The 17,708-nt window shown below is 42.9% G+C and overlaps 1 protein-coding gene across 4 annotated transcripts in view; it reads right to left on the bottom strand.

The window, feature by feature from the left end:
* The window catches only part of DIS3L2 (DIS3 like 3'-5' exoribonuclease 2), a 196,921-nt gene that overhangs the window by 97,244 nt on the left and 81,969 nt on the right, over positions 1 to 17,708 (bottom strand). For all 4 annotated transcript variants that reach the window (XM_075099086.1, XM_075099087.1, XM_075099089.1 and 1 more), the window contains 2 exons: positions 17,528 to 17,701; positions 2,070 to 2,149 (listed from right to left, as the gene is read on the bottom strand). In XM_075099086.1, coding sequence (XP_074955187.1) covers positions 2,070 to 2,149; positions 17,528 to 17,701 — 254 coding nt within the window. The remainder of the gene's footprint in view (positions 1 to 2,069; positions 2,150 to 17,527; positions 17,702 to 17,708) is intronic.

The following is a 17,708-nucleotide window of genomic DNA, read 5'->3' as shown; positions in this document are numbered from 1 at the left end:
ATTCCTTGGCCTTCATAGAAGACCAGGAAAGGGCTGGGAAAACCTTCACCTGCAGGCTCTAGGAGGCCAGCACAGGCCTGACACAGCCCCTGGGAGAAGGATGAGTCAGAAATAAACAGGCAGACAACTTGGGTGTTTTCTTTCTCCCCCACATGCAGGCAGCTCCCTCTCCCTCATGCCTGTACAGAGAAGAGCAAAAAGCAACAAAGCAGGGAAGACTGGCAAAGCACAACAGCATGAATAAGTCCACTCAGAAGGCAACTTCTAACAAAAAAAAATTTCTGCTCGTTTTTCTTTTTTGGTTGGTTGGTTTGGGATTTTTGTTTGTCTGTGTGTGTGTGTGTGTCTGTGTGTGTGTGTGTGTCTGTGTCTGTGTCTGTGTGTGTGTGTCAGTTGGATTGCATGAGAAGGACTTGTTTCAAAGAGGCTTGATCAGGACATGGGGCAGCACTGCAACCACCCACCTCTGTATCACAAGGGGATTTGTAGGCACCAGGCTACAGAGCTCCCACAGTCAAGTAACAGCCCAGTAACACCCACAACCCCCTTGGGTGGACCTTACAAGCAGATGATCCCTTCTGTAATGGTTCATCTACTTCCTTATAGGCTGCAGCAAGAGGCCTCATACAGCATTTTCTGCAGTTGGGGCTGGAGAGACAAGGCATACCAGAGAGTTATCACATCCCTGACTGGCAGGTATACAACAAGTGCCAAGTATGAGCAGCAGCCCTGCAATGGCTTTGCAGACTTTCTGGGAAAGACGAATTCTTGTTTAAACAGATGCTTTCCTTCAACACTTTCTCCAAATGGTGGATAAGAAAAACATGCAGATGTATGCACCACAAACCAGCTCAGTGAATGGTTTCCTGCGGCATCTAAAACCCACGCATATGTGATCAGTAGAGGCTTAGAAGCCAGAGAGTTTCAATACCTCAGATCTGAGGGGCTGTGGGATCACAATACTGTCATAAACCTACAGATAATTCAGATGACAAAGTGGAAAGAGGGAGAACAGAGTTCAGCTCAGGATCCCTCAAAAAAACTCTTTAAATTTTCCATGAAATAGAACACCAATTTTTCTTTAATCTTACCTCAAAACTTCTATTGTACAGTATAATTAGAAATAATTTTATTGGCCTCAAATTTTCTTTCATCTCTGACTTTTTAATCACTTTTATAGCCCTGTAATACTATTCTGTACCTGGGTCTAAATGACATGACAATTCATTGGCCACATTGCACAGAATTAAATCAACCCAAAAACCAGAGAATGATGTCTCTGATATCATCATATTGATGATATCATCATCATTATCAAGAGCAAGAAAAACTAAACACACACACAAATCACTATCTTCTTTATTAGTGGTGGATGGGCTAATCAAATCGTGCAATATTTCTAACCAAGCCTGTTACTGGATCTTATCAAACTAAATGAGCAGAACTTGGATCACAAAGCAAGCTTACAAGAGGGAAGTTCCTTAAGTCAGAACCATCAAGATTTGGCTTCTGGAGCTTTACTTTCTGTTCTGTTGGCTTATGGCAAAAAGTAGAAGTACAAATAAGGCAGAACAGAAAGTTTAAAAGGCAATTAGAAAAATAACACAACTTATAAGGAACACTCTGCTCATCTGACAATTGCCAGCATCCTACAAACACCAAAGGTCAGCCAGTGACCTTCAAAAAACTGGTTTTCTTCATCCAGGGACTGCATATTCAAGGTCAAAGTTTCACTAGACTTCAGTCTGCAGGAGTGGCATATTAGCTATTCAGCTGTAACTCCCGTAATGACAGGAGAGAGCTGAGATATGCTCAAATCAAATTACAGCTCTGATTATGCAAAACACTATGGTTCTGCATTTCCTGACACCAAGACTACTTCAGAGTGCAGCTTGAAGATACCTGCTCTAAGATTACTGAAAACAGGCAATTATAACAACAAGAGATAAACTAGTTTATTACTCCACTCATATTTGGTAAAGAATACTTCATGACAAATTATATATATATGAATGTGTCAATGGCTGAATACAAACACTGAGAAGTATTTTGTAAAACGTATCTCATACCGTCAGGGAGTTGTTTACAGGACAAAGCATCATCAAGATCTTTGGCAGTTGATGGGTCAATGGTGAAAATGCATTCTTTCCTATCCAAGGGAAAAAGAAGAAAAGAAAAATTTATCTTCCAGTCATGAAGAAGGTATTAAAACACCAGAGACATCCAGGCAACAACCACCATGTTTTCAGAAGACTGTCTGTCAAAACATCTTCCAATCTAACCTGAAAGTCTAAATCTAATATTAAAAAAAAAAAAGGTTTCGGACAAGTGGATCATCTTGGGTTGTTTGGTTTTTTGTTTTTTTTTTCATTTTTCTTTTTGGTTTAACTGCTTGCTCTTAACAGCTTTCATCTCATTACTGATTTTCCTCCACAAAACCTAAACAATTTAGTCCATAAAGTTCACTCCAAAGAAACAAGCAGGAAAAAGTCTTGATGCCTTCAGCTAGAGTAAAAATAGTTTGTTCCTAATTGCAAAACTAAATGGAACACAAATAACCCACATCCCCATGCATAAGAGCAAATATCGCAGCATCTGAAACTCCACAAGCACAGCTAGCATGGAGCAAAGCCAGTGAAACATCTACAAACCAAGGTGACCGATAACAAAAATGAGTGAGAGTTTTGGTCTTAGCAAAGACACCCAAGGGGTGCAGTAATTTATAACATCAACGTTGTCTATTGTGCACTAAAGGCAAAAGCAGGTTCAGCAGGAAACACCATGAAAGTTAAAGAAAGAGCAAGCTCCAAATCAGCTAATTAGATCTAGCAAATCAACTTGGTGCTTTAGAAAAGCTGAACATCCTTTTGCATATGCTGTACTAGGTGGTACCTGGAAAATGCAGCCCTGCTCTGGAAGGCTTACACCTATATGTCCCATAGGGGTGGGTGGCAGGGACACCAGGAACATACCAAGATGGACTACAGATATGGTCTAGGGCTATGTACATGAGAGAAAATACAGTATCTGACTTGGGAATCATCATGTTTAATAGAGCAGAGCCTGGCACTAGTGAGAGCCAAAACGTGAAGGACTCAACAGATAAAACTTCCTAAATTCCTGCTAAAGCATCCCTTCATCTTGCGCTACCCTACAGCTTTCTTGCCCGGGCCCCCAGACTATGTGTGGAATGTGCGACTGGAGCTGAAGAGCAGTGAAGAAGTAAAGGAATGGGTTTGCTGGTTTATTTTGCTTTTATCTTAACCTTCAGAATACGTTTGGCCCATCCCTAGTTTAAAGATCCCCAAGCACAATGGTACGGGCTGAGGCTGCCAAGGAAGAGATCAGACTGCTGCTTTTCTTTTTGCCACAGAAAAACTCATATCATCATGGCAACTCCCTTCTACAGATATATAATGAAAACATGTATTATTTTTCTTACATCATAACCACCAGTATGCTCCTGAGGTAAGAGAAGTGGCAGGGGAAAAATTACAGCAGACTTTTAAAGGAGCGAGTGTCATGTGGAATTAGCAAGTCTTAGTCTTTTTGTCTGGGTGCAGGCAACGTCCCTATCTTTGCAGGCCTATCACTTTGGTACTTAAATGCTCTGGGTGGTATCTGTTGGTGTCAGACAGCTGGCAGCATGTATTTATATAATTCCACCAGGCACACTAAATAGAGATTTTCAAAGACAAAAATCAGTAAAGCACTTCACTGCCTTCTGTGGCTTTGAAAAAATCTTTTAGAATATGTTAGCTTTCAGATTGGACAGCAAAGCTGCCTTAATCCCCAGATGCATGTTAGTTTCTGATCCTTCACATGCATCTAAACAAATCAGAGATTGTGACACAAAGATATAAAATGTTTTCAACTACACTGGGACTTTGATCTGTTGTTGCCTAGCTAACCAGCACCAGGAATCAACCAATCTTTAAAGGCTTGCAAACAACCTTACTTCCATAATCATATATTCCTTAAAATTCCACTTAAGGATGGAATTTCAGGATACCTCTACTCCAAGGTATTGTGCAACTTTCTTTAGGGAGCCATGTGTATGCAGATAAAGACACCTACACTACAAGCAGTATGGGAGCATGCATGCGTGCCAACCTGCATTTATTGACACACCAGGTCCTACTAACTCACAGGGTATAAAGGCAAAAGCATCCTGGCACTGTGACTCCCCACCCAGCCCCATCTAGTAAACCTTCCTTTAAGTTACTTCATTTAAAAGCGCAAATGGCACTGAGTGGACACTAATGGCTTGCTTTACCTGACTAGCAAGCAAAAAATAGGTTTAAGAGCTTCTTCAAAGAGAATGTGGGTTCCTGTGTCAGGGGAATAGATAGCTTATCCCAGATGTTCGGGGCCTGCAACCACAAGCATCCACCACCCATTGCGAATCGTAGCTCCAGGCAGTTAAAAAATTAGCAGATTGGTTTCAATGAAGTGCATATTTGCAGTCTGCCCTGGAAAGAAGCGAGCATAAATACATGGGTGCCAAATTCTGAACACATTTATACAATGGCAGCAACTAACGGGCTGCTTTGCTGAGATGTATTTGGCCAGTCAAATCTACTGCAGAGGTCAGCAGTGGCCCCAGTTCAGAGCACCCAAACCTGCAGGGCTGGCAGGGCAGCCACCAGCCCACCTGGGCAGTGCTTCACGCACAGCCTGCTGCCCTTCCGGACACGCTGGCCAGGCTCCAAGCAGCCTCTTAGCATGCAAACTGCAGGCACAGACACAGCTCGCTGTCTGAGATACTTAAACTCACAGATGCAAAGCTGAAGAGGGGTCCAGACAAATACTGATTTAGCATTTCTCACCAGCATTTCTATGTGCAGCACAGCTGGGATATGTTTTACCACCAGGCTCAGATTTGCTTCTCCTTTAAAACTACTCAAGGGACTTGGACTTGTAGCTTGTCACAGGCAGCTTATTCTGGGCACAGACTGCAAGGTGAGGTAAGAAAGTCACTGAGCAAGTAACACAAGGAATGATACTCCTGGCATAAGGACTCTGCAGAAGCGTTGCAGAGCCGATGGCCAGGCACTCAATAGGACAAGAGAAGCCGATCTGCAAGCAGAGCTCAAAGTTCACAGCCGTGAGATAATCTTGGCACACAGGAGTACACCTCACTGAAGTTTTCTAAGTAAATTCCTCTCACCAGTAATTGCATTATTAAGTATCATGAATTATATTTCTGGTTTTCAGTTTTTATTATTGGAGAAGTTTCAGATGGCTATAGGAACTGGGGCTGGCATATGGGAAAGAAATCCACCAAGTGATGGGACCACAGCGCCGAGCCTGAAGGCAGCACCCAGCACGCATGCTCCTGCAGCGCAAGGTCTCTGAGGACGGCACGTTCTCAGCTATCTCCTGTTTTTCCTCCAGCCCTGCTGGTATCACCTTTTATCTCCAGCACGCCGCAGAGAGCTGCCTTGGTCCCAGAAAGAATCAGCACAAGGCAATGCAAAGCAAGGGGAGGAAGGGCTGGGCGTGGGCAGTGCAGCCTGCCCCCACTGCTCTGCAAGCTGTCCCCTCCCTTGGCACCTACACCAGCCACTCCTGTACAAACCCCGAGGGAGGACCCTGGAGGCAGCTGACAAAAACCACCTGGGTGAAGAAATATCATTGCTCCCAGCTATGGGGCAAATCCGCTCCAGGAAGAGGAAGGAGCCATTCAAATTCCTCCCCTGACCATACCGTCTGGCTGTACAATACCCCAAAGGCTGTGGCACAAGGGATCTTGGAGAGATCAGACCACATTTCTGACCACAATCAATTACAAAACCAACCTGCATTGGGTTGCATAATTAAACCTCAAGGCAACAGTACTTTTTATGCACCTGCTAACAAAGACTTCGTTTAAGCACAAGCAAATAGCCTGGCTACATGCATGCACATTTGCATTGACCACAGGTAAATACAAATTGAAGCTGGAGACAGCTGCCTGGAGGGACACCAAGGTGACCTTGTGGGATAAGAAGGCTTGATCATCCCCCTCTCCCAATTCTTTAAAAGCCCTGAAGGAGCCATCTCTCATTGTCATTACACCTAATAAAAATCTGTTTTATTCATTTAAAATTGTCAAAACATACTTTGTAAAAGTAATGAGATGTTCCACGTCCACTCGTTCCAACATACACACAACTTGGTTAGTTAAAGGAAACCAGTTTAGGACATACAGACACACACAGAGTTAAGAGATTTTCTGGTCTTCATGCTGGAAAGGACTAGAGATAAACATGTGCCTTTAAGGATCCCCCAGTCTCCTCACACTGAAAAACAAACATCTCAGTGTGGAAACTTCCACTTTTTACAGGAGCCTCTTTGCCCAAAACATATGTTTAATGCAGGTTTGCAGAGGTGGACCTGCTCTGGCACAGAGTTTCTGTCAGTAGAAGAATAAAATCTTTTCTCCCTCCTCCTCATGGCCAGAGGTTTCATGCACCAGAGCAAGGCAACACCTACAAGTTTTGGAGGATCAGGGGCACACTAAGCATGGTGGACCTGCAAGCAAGAGTCAGGAAAACACGTGACACATGCGGACCGCCCAGACCTTGCCAGCCCCAGGCAGTGCCTGGGAGCCCTGACCCAGCCACCCCTAGCCCTGCGGCAGTGGCACGAGCACTGCTAAAGCCAAAGGTCGCACACTGGCTCTGTCTACCATCTTGCAAATCAACCACCTGGGAAAAAAAATTGCAGAACAGAGCACTTAGTTTATTAGAGAATAACGACAGTGTCAATTTATACAGGCTGGTATATCAATCCTAATTTAAGAAAAGCTAATTAACTGCAGTTTCTCTTTGCACAGCTTAAGGAAGACTAATTAAAGCAGACAAGCATATTTGCAGCAGAGTTAGTCCTTTTACCTTTAACAGGACCTAAAATAAATGGCTAGCGCAGCAGTAGAGGTAAGAAAAGTAGACTGTTGGTGAGCTGGAATTACCGTCATGGTAATTAAAATGTTCAGAGATCACTGGACTGCAACAGCAGTTTGTTTTCCTTTGTGCAAATACGTACTTCTACACAAAGGTATTCACAAGAATCAGCACAGAAAATACTGTACAGTTGGTGCTGCAACGTTTGGTACAATATTTCCATTTTTGCCAGCTAAACTCTTCAACATATCACAGTTAGCCATAAAATATAAACACCTATGGCACAAGGTGATTACAAGACCCAGTGCTCCAGCTTCACTCAAGTGGAAGGCTACTTGGATCAAGACGAAGCATTGCATTTGTAAGCCATGGGCTCAGGCTGTATGAGAGGCAAGGTTTCTGGCATGGCCAGTTATGGGCAAAGTTTGGGTGTTACCAGTGTGGTTTTCTGCAAAGGCAGACTGGTGCTGCTAATACAGAAAAGTGCCAGTTTATACACAGTAGACAAAGCAGCACCCTGCAGCCATGCAGATCCTCCTAACACAACTGGATGGCCTTCCCAGCCACCAGCACACAGATTAGTCAACCCACCAGTGGAAACACAGAGCTCATATTTTGACCACTCTAACAAATGCCAACAACCATGAAATAACCATTCAGAGAACCGCTTGTACCTACTAGAGCATCAGAAAACCCTCAGTGAAGCAAGATGATGTCCTTACCAGCTGAAGTGACCACTCATGAGAGGCAGAGTCCTAAAGAAGCAAGTACAAGCCAGCCATTCAGAAACCAGGGAAAGCAGAGATGGAGGAAAGACATCCCAGGCACCACGAGCACATGCCAGCTGGGTAGCCTAACTGTGTTCACATTACTGCGTGATGCAGATCATCACCCCTCCTGGCCCTGGCTGCACCCATCACCACCGGCAGCCACTCGTATTGAAGCCCCAACTTTACCATTTGCCCAAAGTTGGACTGATCAGGGCTGAGGTCGTGGGCAGAATTTAAACTGCCAAGTCTCATGAGAGAGACAGGCACCTCTGCAAGCAAACCAGAGCATTTAAGGAACAGGCTGAGCAGGGAACCACCAAAGGTCTCCCAACAGGAGACCCAGACAAAGGAGCTTGGGTATAATTAAGGTGCCTGAACTTAATCATCTTATTTACCTCCCCATCCTGACTCTCTCCCAAGGGCAACTTTCAGACTGAGGCAGTCTCCTGCAATGTTTACTGGTCATTCATGAAAACCAACACACACAAAACAACTACAAAAGAGAACAAAGAACCCATAGCACCCACTAGCATGGAAAAGGTGGCTGAAACCTACCTGTGAATTCCCAGCACACAAACACTGCACGACTGAAAATTCAAGCAGCGCAGTGGCTACCCACACACTGGCCATCCTGCCCTGCCCCAGGCTCCGTGCTCACAGCCCACAGTCCCTCTGGTCATCCAACGCCTCCTGAAGCACCAAGCTAAATCTTCTGCAGAAGCATTAACCTATTTCTAAAGACTAGACTGCTGCAGCTGAAGGTGAGACAGTAATGACCACCTTTTGTCTATTAAAGTTTAGGCAGTGCAAGTCATCTTTAAACTTGAGCATGTTGGTGCTAAGACATTTACAGTATGAGTGACTGCATGTCTAGACACTTGCAATGCATTTACATTCTTCTAGGGACTCCTTAGATTGTCCTGTTTTCTCCACTTTGTGAGTACATACAATAGCCTGCTGGGAGTGAAAGCTCAGCCTCCTGGTTTACCCTTATTAACTCCAGCTCGAAGCTGGCATTTTAAAATTAAGCACAGCAAAGGCACTTTTAGAATCTTTAAGATCTTCAGGTCATTTCTAATACCCTACTGAGCTCCATCTTGCAAAAGTTAAACAGACATCATTTCTCAGAGCTGAAAACAGTTGTTTTAATTTGGGAACAGGCATCCTAGAGCTGTCAACTCACTCCAGCAAAGGCTACTAACATTTTTTTCACACAACAGTCCAATTGTTATGGCGACCACAAAAATCAATCTCATTCTTCAATCACAAGTAAACCCGGCCTGACCACGGTGTCTGCGCAGGTTTGTTATAAAGTGCCAATGAGCATGGGACCAATTCCACTGATGTTCATCACTCAAATGGGGATGAAGTACTCTTTCTCAGAGAGAGATTTCAGAGAGCAATCAGTGCTTGAACATTTTAGAGACTTCAACATCCCACTTCTAAAGACATCTATTACGTGTAGCATCTACCACATTTGTCACACTTGATGCTGGCAGATTTTAGTTAAAACCCCAGAGTGCCTCCTTGCAAGACAGATTCTTAAAAAGAATATATTAAAAAAATGCATGCAATAGAAGTACCCTGACAAATCTCTGAAGGCACTCTGAATGCCCTGTAACACTGACAAAGATACTTGACACATCACAAAACTCTTTTTGCATGGTGCATAAATTTCAAAACGAAATGAAATTATAAAATAATTGGAAGCAAAAACTGCCCCCTCCAAACACTAATTGTTATAAGCTCTACAACAATCCAGCACAGTATAAAATGCACTGAAAGCCCAACTTTCTACATCACGCCAGTACTGTTCTGTTTAATTTCTCTGTGTTTATGTTTCAGCTAATGTCTTGTTCTGGTTCAGAAAACAGACCTTGGTCCAAGAGAGCAGCTGACAATGAATCCTGATGTATTACACATCTACAACAATAAACATTTACATTTTCACCAAGGACTGCTCACTGGATTGCCGAACCAGAATCAATTATTCTTTCTATATATTTATGGCCTCCAAGTAAGGAGGAAGATGGAAAAAAAGACTGCTGCAGTCTTGTAACATACCTAAATGGCTTGAAAAGCCAACATACATATAAATGAGATCAGAGTCTTGGAGAGACCAAGTACCAGCAGTATTTCCTACAAGTCATGCTGTAATTGTGCCACAAATATAATGAGGTCTCTGCACCACCACTATCCCACGCAAGAAGGTGGAGTGTAATTGAAAATGCACTTGCATTATATAAACTACTTCAATCATAGATGCACAGAGCTAGAAATGGAAGAGACATTAGGTCATCCAACCCCCATAGGTCAGAGCCAGACTACTCATGACAATACATTTGCAAGGACTTTCTCCAGTATAATAATAAGTATCTTTAGTGATGGAGTTTCCAATACCTTCTTTAGCAGTCTAAGCTACAGTCTATTTTAGGCTGGACAGGAAAGGTTTCCTCTTTGTTTTACCTTGTCCTCCTAACACCGCTTTCTATCCTTCCACCACCTTAAATGATTCTCATTTTTTCATTTTGGTCCACATATTTTAACTATCAACTACTACAGCTTTCACAAACTTCTAGGCTCAGTGCTGGCAAATACACAGTGAACAGTTAATCCTTCTTTGTAAATCAATCTCATCTCCCAGAATATTTTTGTTAGTCTTTTCCAGACTGCCCCACTTCTAATCCATGCTGCGATAGCTATAGTAGAACCCTGCCTCATACACCTGCACGTGTGCCATCTATATCGTGATTATTTTTTTTTAAATTTTAGAGGGTGAGGATCTGAAAATAACCTGGGAACAAGGATCTGATCACCCAAAGACTTCAGGGCAGATGGACAGGTCAAAGCATGCTTCAGACCACTCCATCAGAATGGATCCACAAGGAGAATGTTCCTTGTAACAACCAGCCTGCCCTAGTGATCAGTGATCAGCCTTGAAATACCACAGCAGCAGGGTTATACTGCCTCACCTACTGAAGTTGTTCCTGGTTTCTTCATCTACAGCATCAGAGACAGATACCTGGGCTGATACCAAGACTTGGATCCTCCATCTCCTACCTACCTGCTGTGCTGTCTGACCTTTAGTGAGAGAAGAGCACCAGCAAAGCACCATGATATCAAGGAAACTGGCAACATTTGGCACATCTGAAGTGGGACACTTAACGTATAAAAACAGGAGAGGATAGGGCACTTTCTTCTGCTTATCAGAAGACCACCTTGTGATCCAGTGGAATCCAGTAAGAAATGGACACATTCTCAAATTGATATGAGATTTTATCCTCATCTCCCTCTGTTCTTCTCTCTATAAAATAGGCAGCCAGACAGGAACAAGACTATATGTATAACAACCTAGTTATTACTAGTTTTTAAAAAAGTTATTACTGTTTTCCACAGCTAAATAGATTCTTAACTAAGCAAACTTAGTTTTGATGACCTACAAGATCAGAACACAATAACCCTCTCCAACTACACACCACCTATTCCACTTGAAGCTGCACCACATGCACCTTCCAGCGAAGTTGCCAGCTTGTCTATGTACACCAGCCACTGGTAACAACAGCACCTAAAAGCAAAGACTATGCATCATTTTGTACAAAACAGTGTCACCACAATTGCCATAGCTATAGTGTAGTAGAAAATGTTATGAAAACAGAGAGGAGGATCTGAAAAAGCCAACCAGAAGCAAAGAGCTGAATCACATCACCCTGAGAGCAGTACTGTATTTATTCAGAGTTTTTACTTACTCAGCTAATGGGTGAGGGTGGAGCTATCATGAGCTCTCCTCACCGATCCAAGAAGGGTACTGTTCCCCAGACTGCCTGGACAGCAGAAGCACCCAGAGCAGGTAGAGCAATCATCACCATCTTCTGGAATTAATCTTGTGAGAGAAGGACTAGATCTGATATCCTTAGACACCACTGAGTAATCCTGTGTATGCCTTGTATCTCCCTATGGAGAACTGGACACTGAACAGCTCAGTGAGAGGGCAGAGATCATAATCTGGCCCTGTTTCTGTCTCCACTCTATGCCGAGATAACAGTCAGGTCTGTAGCAATGTTGCTTATACATTTGCTAAGCAAGTAATTTCTCAGTTTCCATCAGAAACCAGGGCATTTTTACATATCCTATTATAGCTGAGTAAGTCTTGCTTTACTTAACACTAACTTTTTGTAGTGGAAAATCTCCAGGAAACAAGCTGTTTAATGATGTTTTATCTGACTTGCACTCATGTCTAACTAAAGTTGTCCACCTGCTTTGAAAAGACGCCTGTTTCAGAGGCTGACTGCTTTCCTCCAACACCCCTTGCACAGCTCAAGGCTGTCATTTTTACCATCACCTCTAGTTTTATCAGCCAATAATTTCTTCAGGCATCTACAGCAAAGGGCATGCTGTCAAACCTTTACTGCAAGCACTGCTAATCCCTGTTACTAGCTGTAACACTCCTCAAGAAAGAAAGTAGTAGTGGGCAGAACTGCAGTACAGGTTCTGTCCTGCTGCCAGTGCTTTCCAGTTACAAACAATGCTACAGAGCTTGCCTCCACCGTGGACATGGAGACACAGCAGAGCACCTCCACTCTTCCTTCCTTATCAACTGAAGGAAGGATGCTACATTTCTGAATGGGTGGCCAAAATTACAATTTGGCCTTCTATAACTTTAGGTCACTTGTAATTGAGGTCACATGCTGAAATACCAAGATGCAAATTTTAACTGAAAGCTTCATTCCATCAGAGCTCTTTGCATGCAAGAACAGTTTATTAACTCTGCCCAGCAAGGGAAGAAAGTGAGCATTAATTGTCTCCTCCCAATGCAGTGGGTCCCTGTTGTCCCCCAGTCTGATGTTCTCCAGGCCTTTTAGCCTCATGGGAAGAATGGACAGTTAAGCTGCCATTCAGATGGACCTCAGCAGAGAAATAGGGTGATGGGAATGTCATGAAGCTCAAAGGGAAAAGCAAAGTCCTGCACATGGGGAGGAAGATCCCCATGTAACAGTACAGGCTGGGGACCAAACAGCTGGAAAGCAGCTTGGCAGAAAAGAAGCTGCGGTCCTTATGGACAAGCTGAACATCAATCAACAACATGCCATTGTAGCAAAGGCAGCCAACAGCCTTCTGGGCTGCATTAGGAGGAGTGTTGCCAGCAGGTCAAGAGATACCGTCCTTCAATCCTTCCCCTCTGCTTGGCACTGGTGAGACCCCAGCTGGAATACTGTGTCCAGTTCTGGGCTCCCCAGTACCAGGAAGACATCAACATACTGGTGCAAGTTTGCTGAAGGGCCTCGATGATGATTAAGGAATTGGAGCATCCAACCTACAAGGAGAGGCTGAGAAAGCTGGGACTGTTCAGCTTCAAGAAGAGAAGGCTCAGGGAAGGGAGATCTTATCAATGTGAAAATGTATGTGATGACAGAGGAAAGAAGAAAGAGCCAGAATCTTCTCAGTGGTATCCAGCAACAGGACAAGAGGCAATGGGCACAAAATACAGGAGATTCTATTTAAAGGTAAAAAATGCCCATGTTTTTACTGTAAGGGTACTGGGGTTCTGTGAACCCCAGTATACGTTCCTCAGAGGGGTCGTGGAATCTCCATCTTTGGAAATATCCAAACCCCAAACTGACACAGCCCTAAGCAGCCTGCTCTAGTTCATCCTGCTTTGAGCAAGGGCCTTGGAGCAGGGGATATCCAGAGGTGTCTTCTACCCTCAACTGTTTGATGATTCTCAGGAGTTCAGAGCTGCTCAGATGAAGTCAGTCAGTTTCTGCTCCTCAGACCACATCCATCGTGTAGATATTTCAAAGTTTCTTGCCACAGCACCCTTTCTCTGCTCAGTATTTTTAGCTCATTGTTTTGTATTTTGCCAGCTGAGAAACTGCAGTTTGTAATTTTACCTTCAGCCTCATATTTCTTCTTAAAAGTGAATACAATGTCCTGTTTATAATAATAAAATCACTAGTTGGCAGGATGACATCAAATGGAAAAAGAGAAAGCAACTGGAAAATTTAGAGCAAGCAATTTTGAGTGCCAAGTTTCACATTTGTAATAGTCCAGCGGAGGTCAACAGGCTCACTTATTATTAGGCAAATGGTAAAGAAATAGATATCCTCAAGTTCTTCCATGTTAGACTATATAAACCATCTCTACTTGAACAGGCTCTAGCGCTTTCCAGAAGAGTGATGTTATACATTTTCCACAGTAACACCAACAATGGGAAACAAGCAAAAGGCAGAACTGCTTTGCAAAGAATGGCCTTTTTTCTCTCTCCAATATTTAGGTTTTTGTTTCCCACTATGATCGGACTTTCCTGGCTTTAGTTTCTTGTCCCAGTTAAGCAGTAAAGGAAACAAAAAGATATGAATGAAATTAAAAACATTTGGAATGAGTCTTAGAAATAGCTTTCGGGTTTCTTAGATTCCCGGCTACACCTCTTCAAATGGCCTCCTACTCCAGCCCAATCTCCTGCACCCACTTCTGAAATTTGCATTTCTTCCTTTGCCCGGACCCCTCTTCCGTTCAGGGACTATAATTTGCCCCACACCATTGAAACGCTAAGTGCAAAGCAAAGCAAACAAGGAAATGAAAATTACATGTTGAAACACTGGAAAAGACCAGAAAGTGGTTGAAACTTTGCACCCATCAAAATTTGTCTCTATGACACTAATCCTCCAATGTTTCTCTAAAAGCAGAAACCAAACACATCTCAAACTTCTAATGAAAAAATACCAATTCCAGTCAACCTGAATAATAAAATGAGAACTCTGGTCCTATCTGTATTATCACATTTAAAGTCTCTGGAAGGGAAGTTTCCTCAACCACGCTATTCTGATACTTTATGAAACTTCATGCTCTTTATAAAATACAACTGCAGCATGCGATGCCAGCACCTAATACTTGCCTAGTGCTTTTCATTAGGAGTTTTTGATGCTCTTTACAAGCAAGTAAGCTGGGAGTGCCTGGAAATACTTGCCTAATTTTACAAATAGATAAACCAATGCAGGTAAAAGGCAGATGTCCATGGCACCAGTGGCAGAGAGTTAAATCAGCTGAAAGATTTCAAAGCCATCCATGAGGTTTGGATCTTTTCTGCCTTAAGTAATACTAAAATATTATGTAAACCTGTCTTTGTGAGCCATTACTGGAGAAAAAAAAATATCTCTTGGAAGAAATTCTGCACAGGCTATGTAGGTGAGATCACAGTTGCTATCCAAACAGACTATGCATGGCAAGAACAGGCTTCCTGTAAAACTGAAAGACTTGCAGGAAGATCAAGGAACATATTTACAAGATGGCACAGACAAAATATCCTCCCCTTCTCTTGCCCAGCCTCAGCAGCTTGGTGAAACACATTGTCTCATTTCCATCTAAAACCACACTCACAAATGCCTCTGGTGCAGAACCTCTACCTCTGTGCTCTGTACACTGACTCACAGACAGACCCGACCACACTTGGGACACTGGTTAGCAGAACACAGAAGTTACCTTTTGAGGAGGAAAGTTCTCTGCAGAACCGGAGAGGATTTACTAGAGATGAAAGTATTTTAAGTCAAACTCTAACGTGTTTACTCTAGTCAGGTGAGCAATGTGTAAACTGAATTAGGATGAGCAATTTAGAAGTCTTAACATGGCTGTTTCAGGAGAAAAGATGAGTCTTTATTTCACTGTCATTTATCTTATATTGTACTCTCAGAGTATGGTACAGTAACCTGGGGAGCCTGACAGATCAACATGCACACAGTACAGCAAAGATGGGCACACACAGAGGCCAGTGCCACTAAACACGGTGTGAGGTCCCCTGTAAAACAAGGCACAACTCCCATGTGAACCCAGACCAGATACCCAGGTTCAGTTCTCCTCCTCTGGATGCCAGGCTGGGTCAGTGTGTACCCGCTATTTGTACAACACTGCAGAACACAATGCACCTATTGCTGACGATACAAAAGCTAGTATTTAATACCAAGCTAAAGCCAAGCTACCTTGGGACTTGTCAAGAACAGTCTGTCAAGGTCTGATGGGTGAGACCAGAAGAAATAGTGGCCAGATCTACAACTGCAGGACTCTATTCAGCTACGATTCATGCTACATTTACTAATAAACCTCACCTTTTTCTGGGTAGACAAATCTCTCACTGTGAGGAAACAAAAAAAGACGACTCATCTGTATTCTACTTTCCAAAACTAGAAGTTTCATGTTATCTCCATATGCGTTTAGACCACAGCCTAGTTAGTCAGCAGTGTGGCAGTTGACATTATAAGGATTAGTAAATTAAGCTCAAATAATTGTCTTAAAAGCCTTGACCGTTAAATGTTTATATTTGAGAGGATCAAAAGGAAATCTACTTTGTAGTGTGCACTGCAGTCGGGAAAGGGCAGAGAGGGATTTAAATGGCTTAACTGCAAAACTGTTATCACCTTGATAAGTTCCAGTGTAATAATTCAGCAATAAAAGCACTCAGAATTTGTTTCCAAAACTGACTGCCTGACTGGAGACAAGTCAAGCTCTTTATTTGCTTGAAAGAACTTGGTCAGAAGAAACAGAGAACACTACTGAAATATAGTCAAAAATATGAAACTAAGCACTTTCCAGTGGCTTCTGAACTGCAGCATTCAGTATCAGCATATCAAGTTTGGTTTTGTTTTTTGAAAGATACTTGAAGCTGACAGTCTGGATCTAGTATCTGAGTGTTATCACTAGTCAATCAGGAGTGTGATTCTCCCCTGAATTATTCCATTGTATGGCAATGGAAATCCAGTAAAGCTGAAGCGGTAAGGAGGTTGCAGGCTACAGTGCAGGATTAGGTCCAAAGTAACATCTGGAGTCTGGGTAGAAATACAAATGGCAGCAGTTTATCCACTTATCCGCTCAAATTGCTAATGTCCATGCCAATAACACAGACAAACTAAGAGGGAGAGGAGCTTGCTACATATATGCAGGTCCTTGTACCAGTGCAGCGTGTCTTGAGGAATCAGGCTCACAGGACTGTTTCACCTCACCAATACACAAGAAAGCAATGAAACTGCCAACTGAGACAGGATGCTCTAGCATAAGCAAGGGTGGGAGTGGAACACACCATATCATCCTAATAATGCATTTATTGTTTTGCTTTCTTGCACCTTCATTTATTGCAAAGTGAGCTACTAAACAAATTACTTTTGTCTTTAAATGTTTTCTGGTAAAGACATCTCGGAAACCTGACACTTTGAAGCATAGCAAATCCACTCATTTTGGATAGTCCAGCAACGTCAGAGTGTCTACTACCCAACAGACCATGGAATTCCCAAAAGCTGATGGGAGCATCAATAAGTTGCAGGGATGGCTAATGTCAGACAGGTGGACAGCACAGAGTTGCCAGGCTGCAGGGAGAAACTGTATTTGCCAGCTGCTAACCTGATCAACAGCCGTCATACACTCCACATGACACCGGTTCTTCAAAATAGAGAAGAATGTTGAGACTAGACAGGAAAACGCAGGACAGTCTCTACCTGTGCTTAAGTTTCAAAGTAACAGTGTCCAAGATCATTTGATCTGCCAGGCATTCAGAAAATCTCTGCTATAAAACTACCACTAAAATACGTAATACATTCCAGACAAAAACATAAAGCTTTCAGATTAGGTGCCAAACACCAAATTTTCAGTTTTCAATAGTTCTTTTGAGAAAAGGCCTCTCTGCCTCACAAAATACTTCTCCAAATAACTGATCTTTTGGGTTTGTAAGTACTTTCAAAAGCAGTTTCTTTCCATGCTAGCACAGGTAACGTCTAATACGGTACCTTTAATGAAGTCAGTGACTTTTCAAAGTGTGATGAAAGCAAAACAAAACAAAACAACCCTGCACCAACCCAAGAAGGAGTGTCAGACCATGCTTTTTGTTGTTACCTTAAATCTCTTCTTTTGGCCATCTCTCCGGGTGAGATAACCCAGGGCAGGCTCTGGGGAAGACATTCCAGGGCTTCAGAGGAAAAGTCAGAGAAATCCACACCATACTCCGTCAGGATCCCTTCCGTTTCCGGCTCAATCTCTCCAGCCTGCCCAAGGCTTTTGGCCAACTGCCTGCAAA

This window comes from Phalacrocorax aristotelis, chromosome 7 (assembly GCF_949628215.1).
Source record: "Phalacrocorax aristotelis chromosome 7, bGulAri2.1, whole genome shotgun sequence".
In the NCBI taxonomy this organism is placed as follows: domain Eukaryota; kingdom Metazoa; phylum Chordata; class Aves; order Suliformes; family Phalacrocoracidae; genus Phalacrocorax; species Phalacrocorax aristotelis.
Note: the sequence above shows the minus strand (reverse complement) of the source record. Positions and strands in the feature narration are given on the sequence as shown.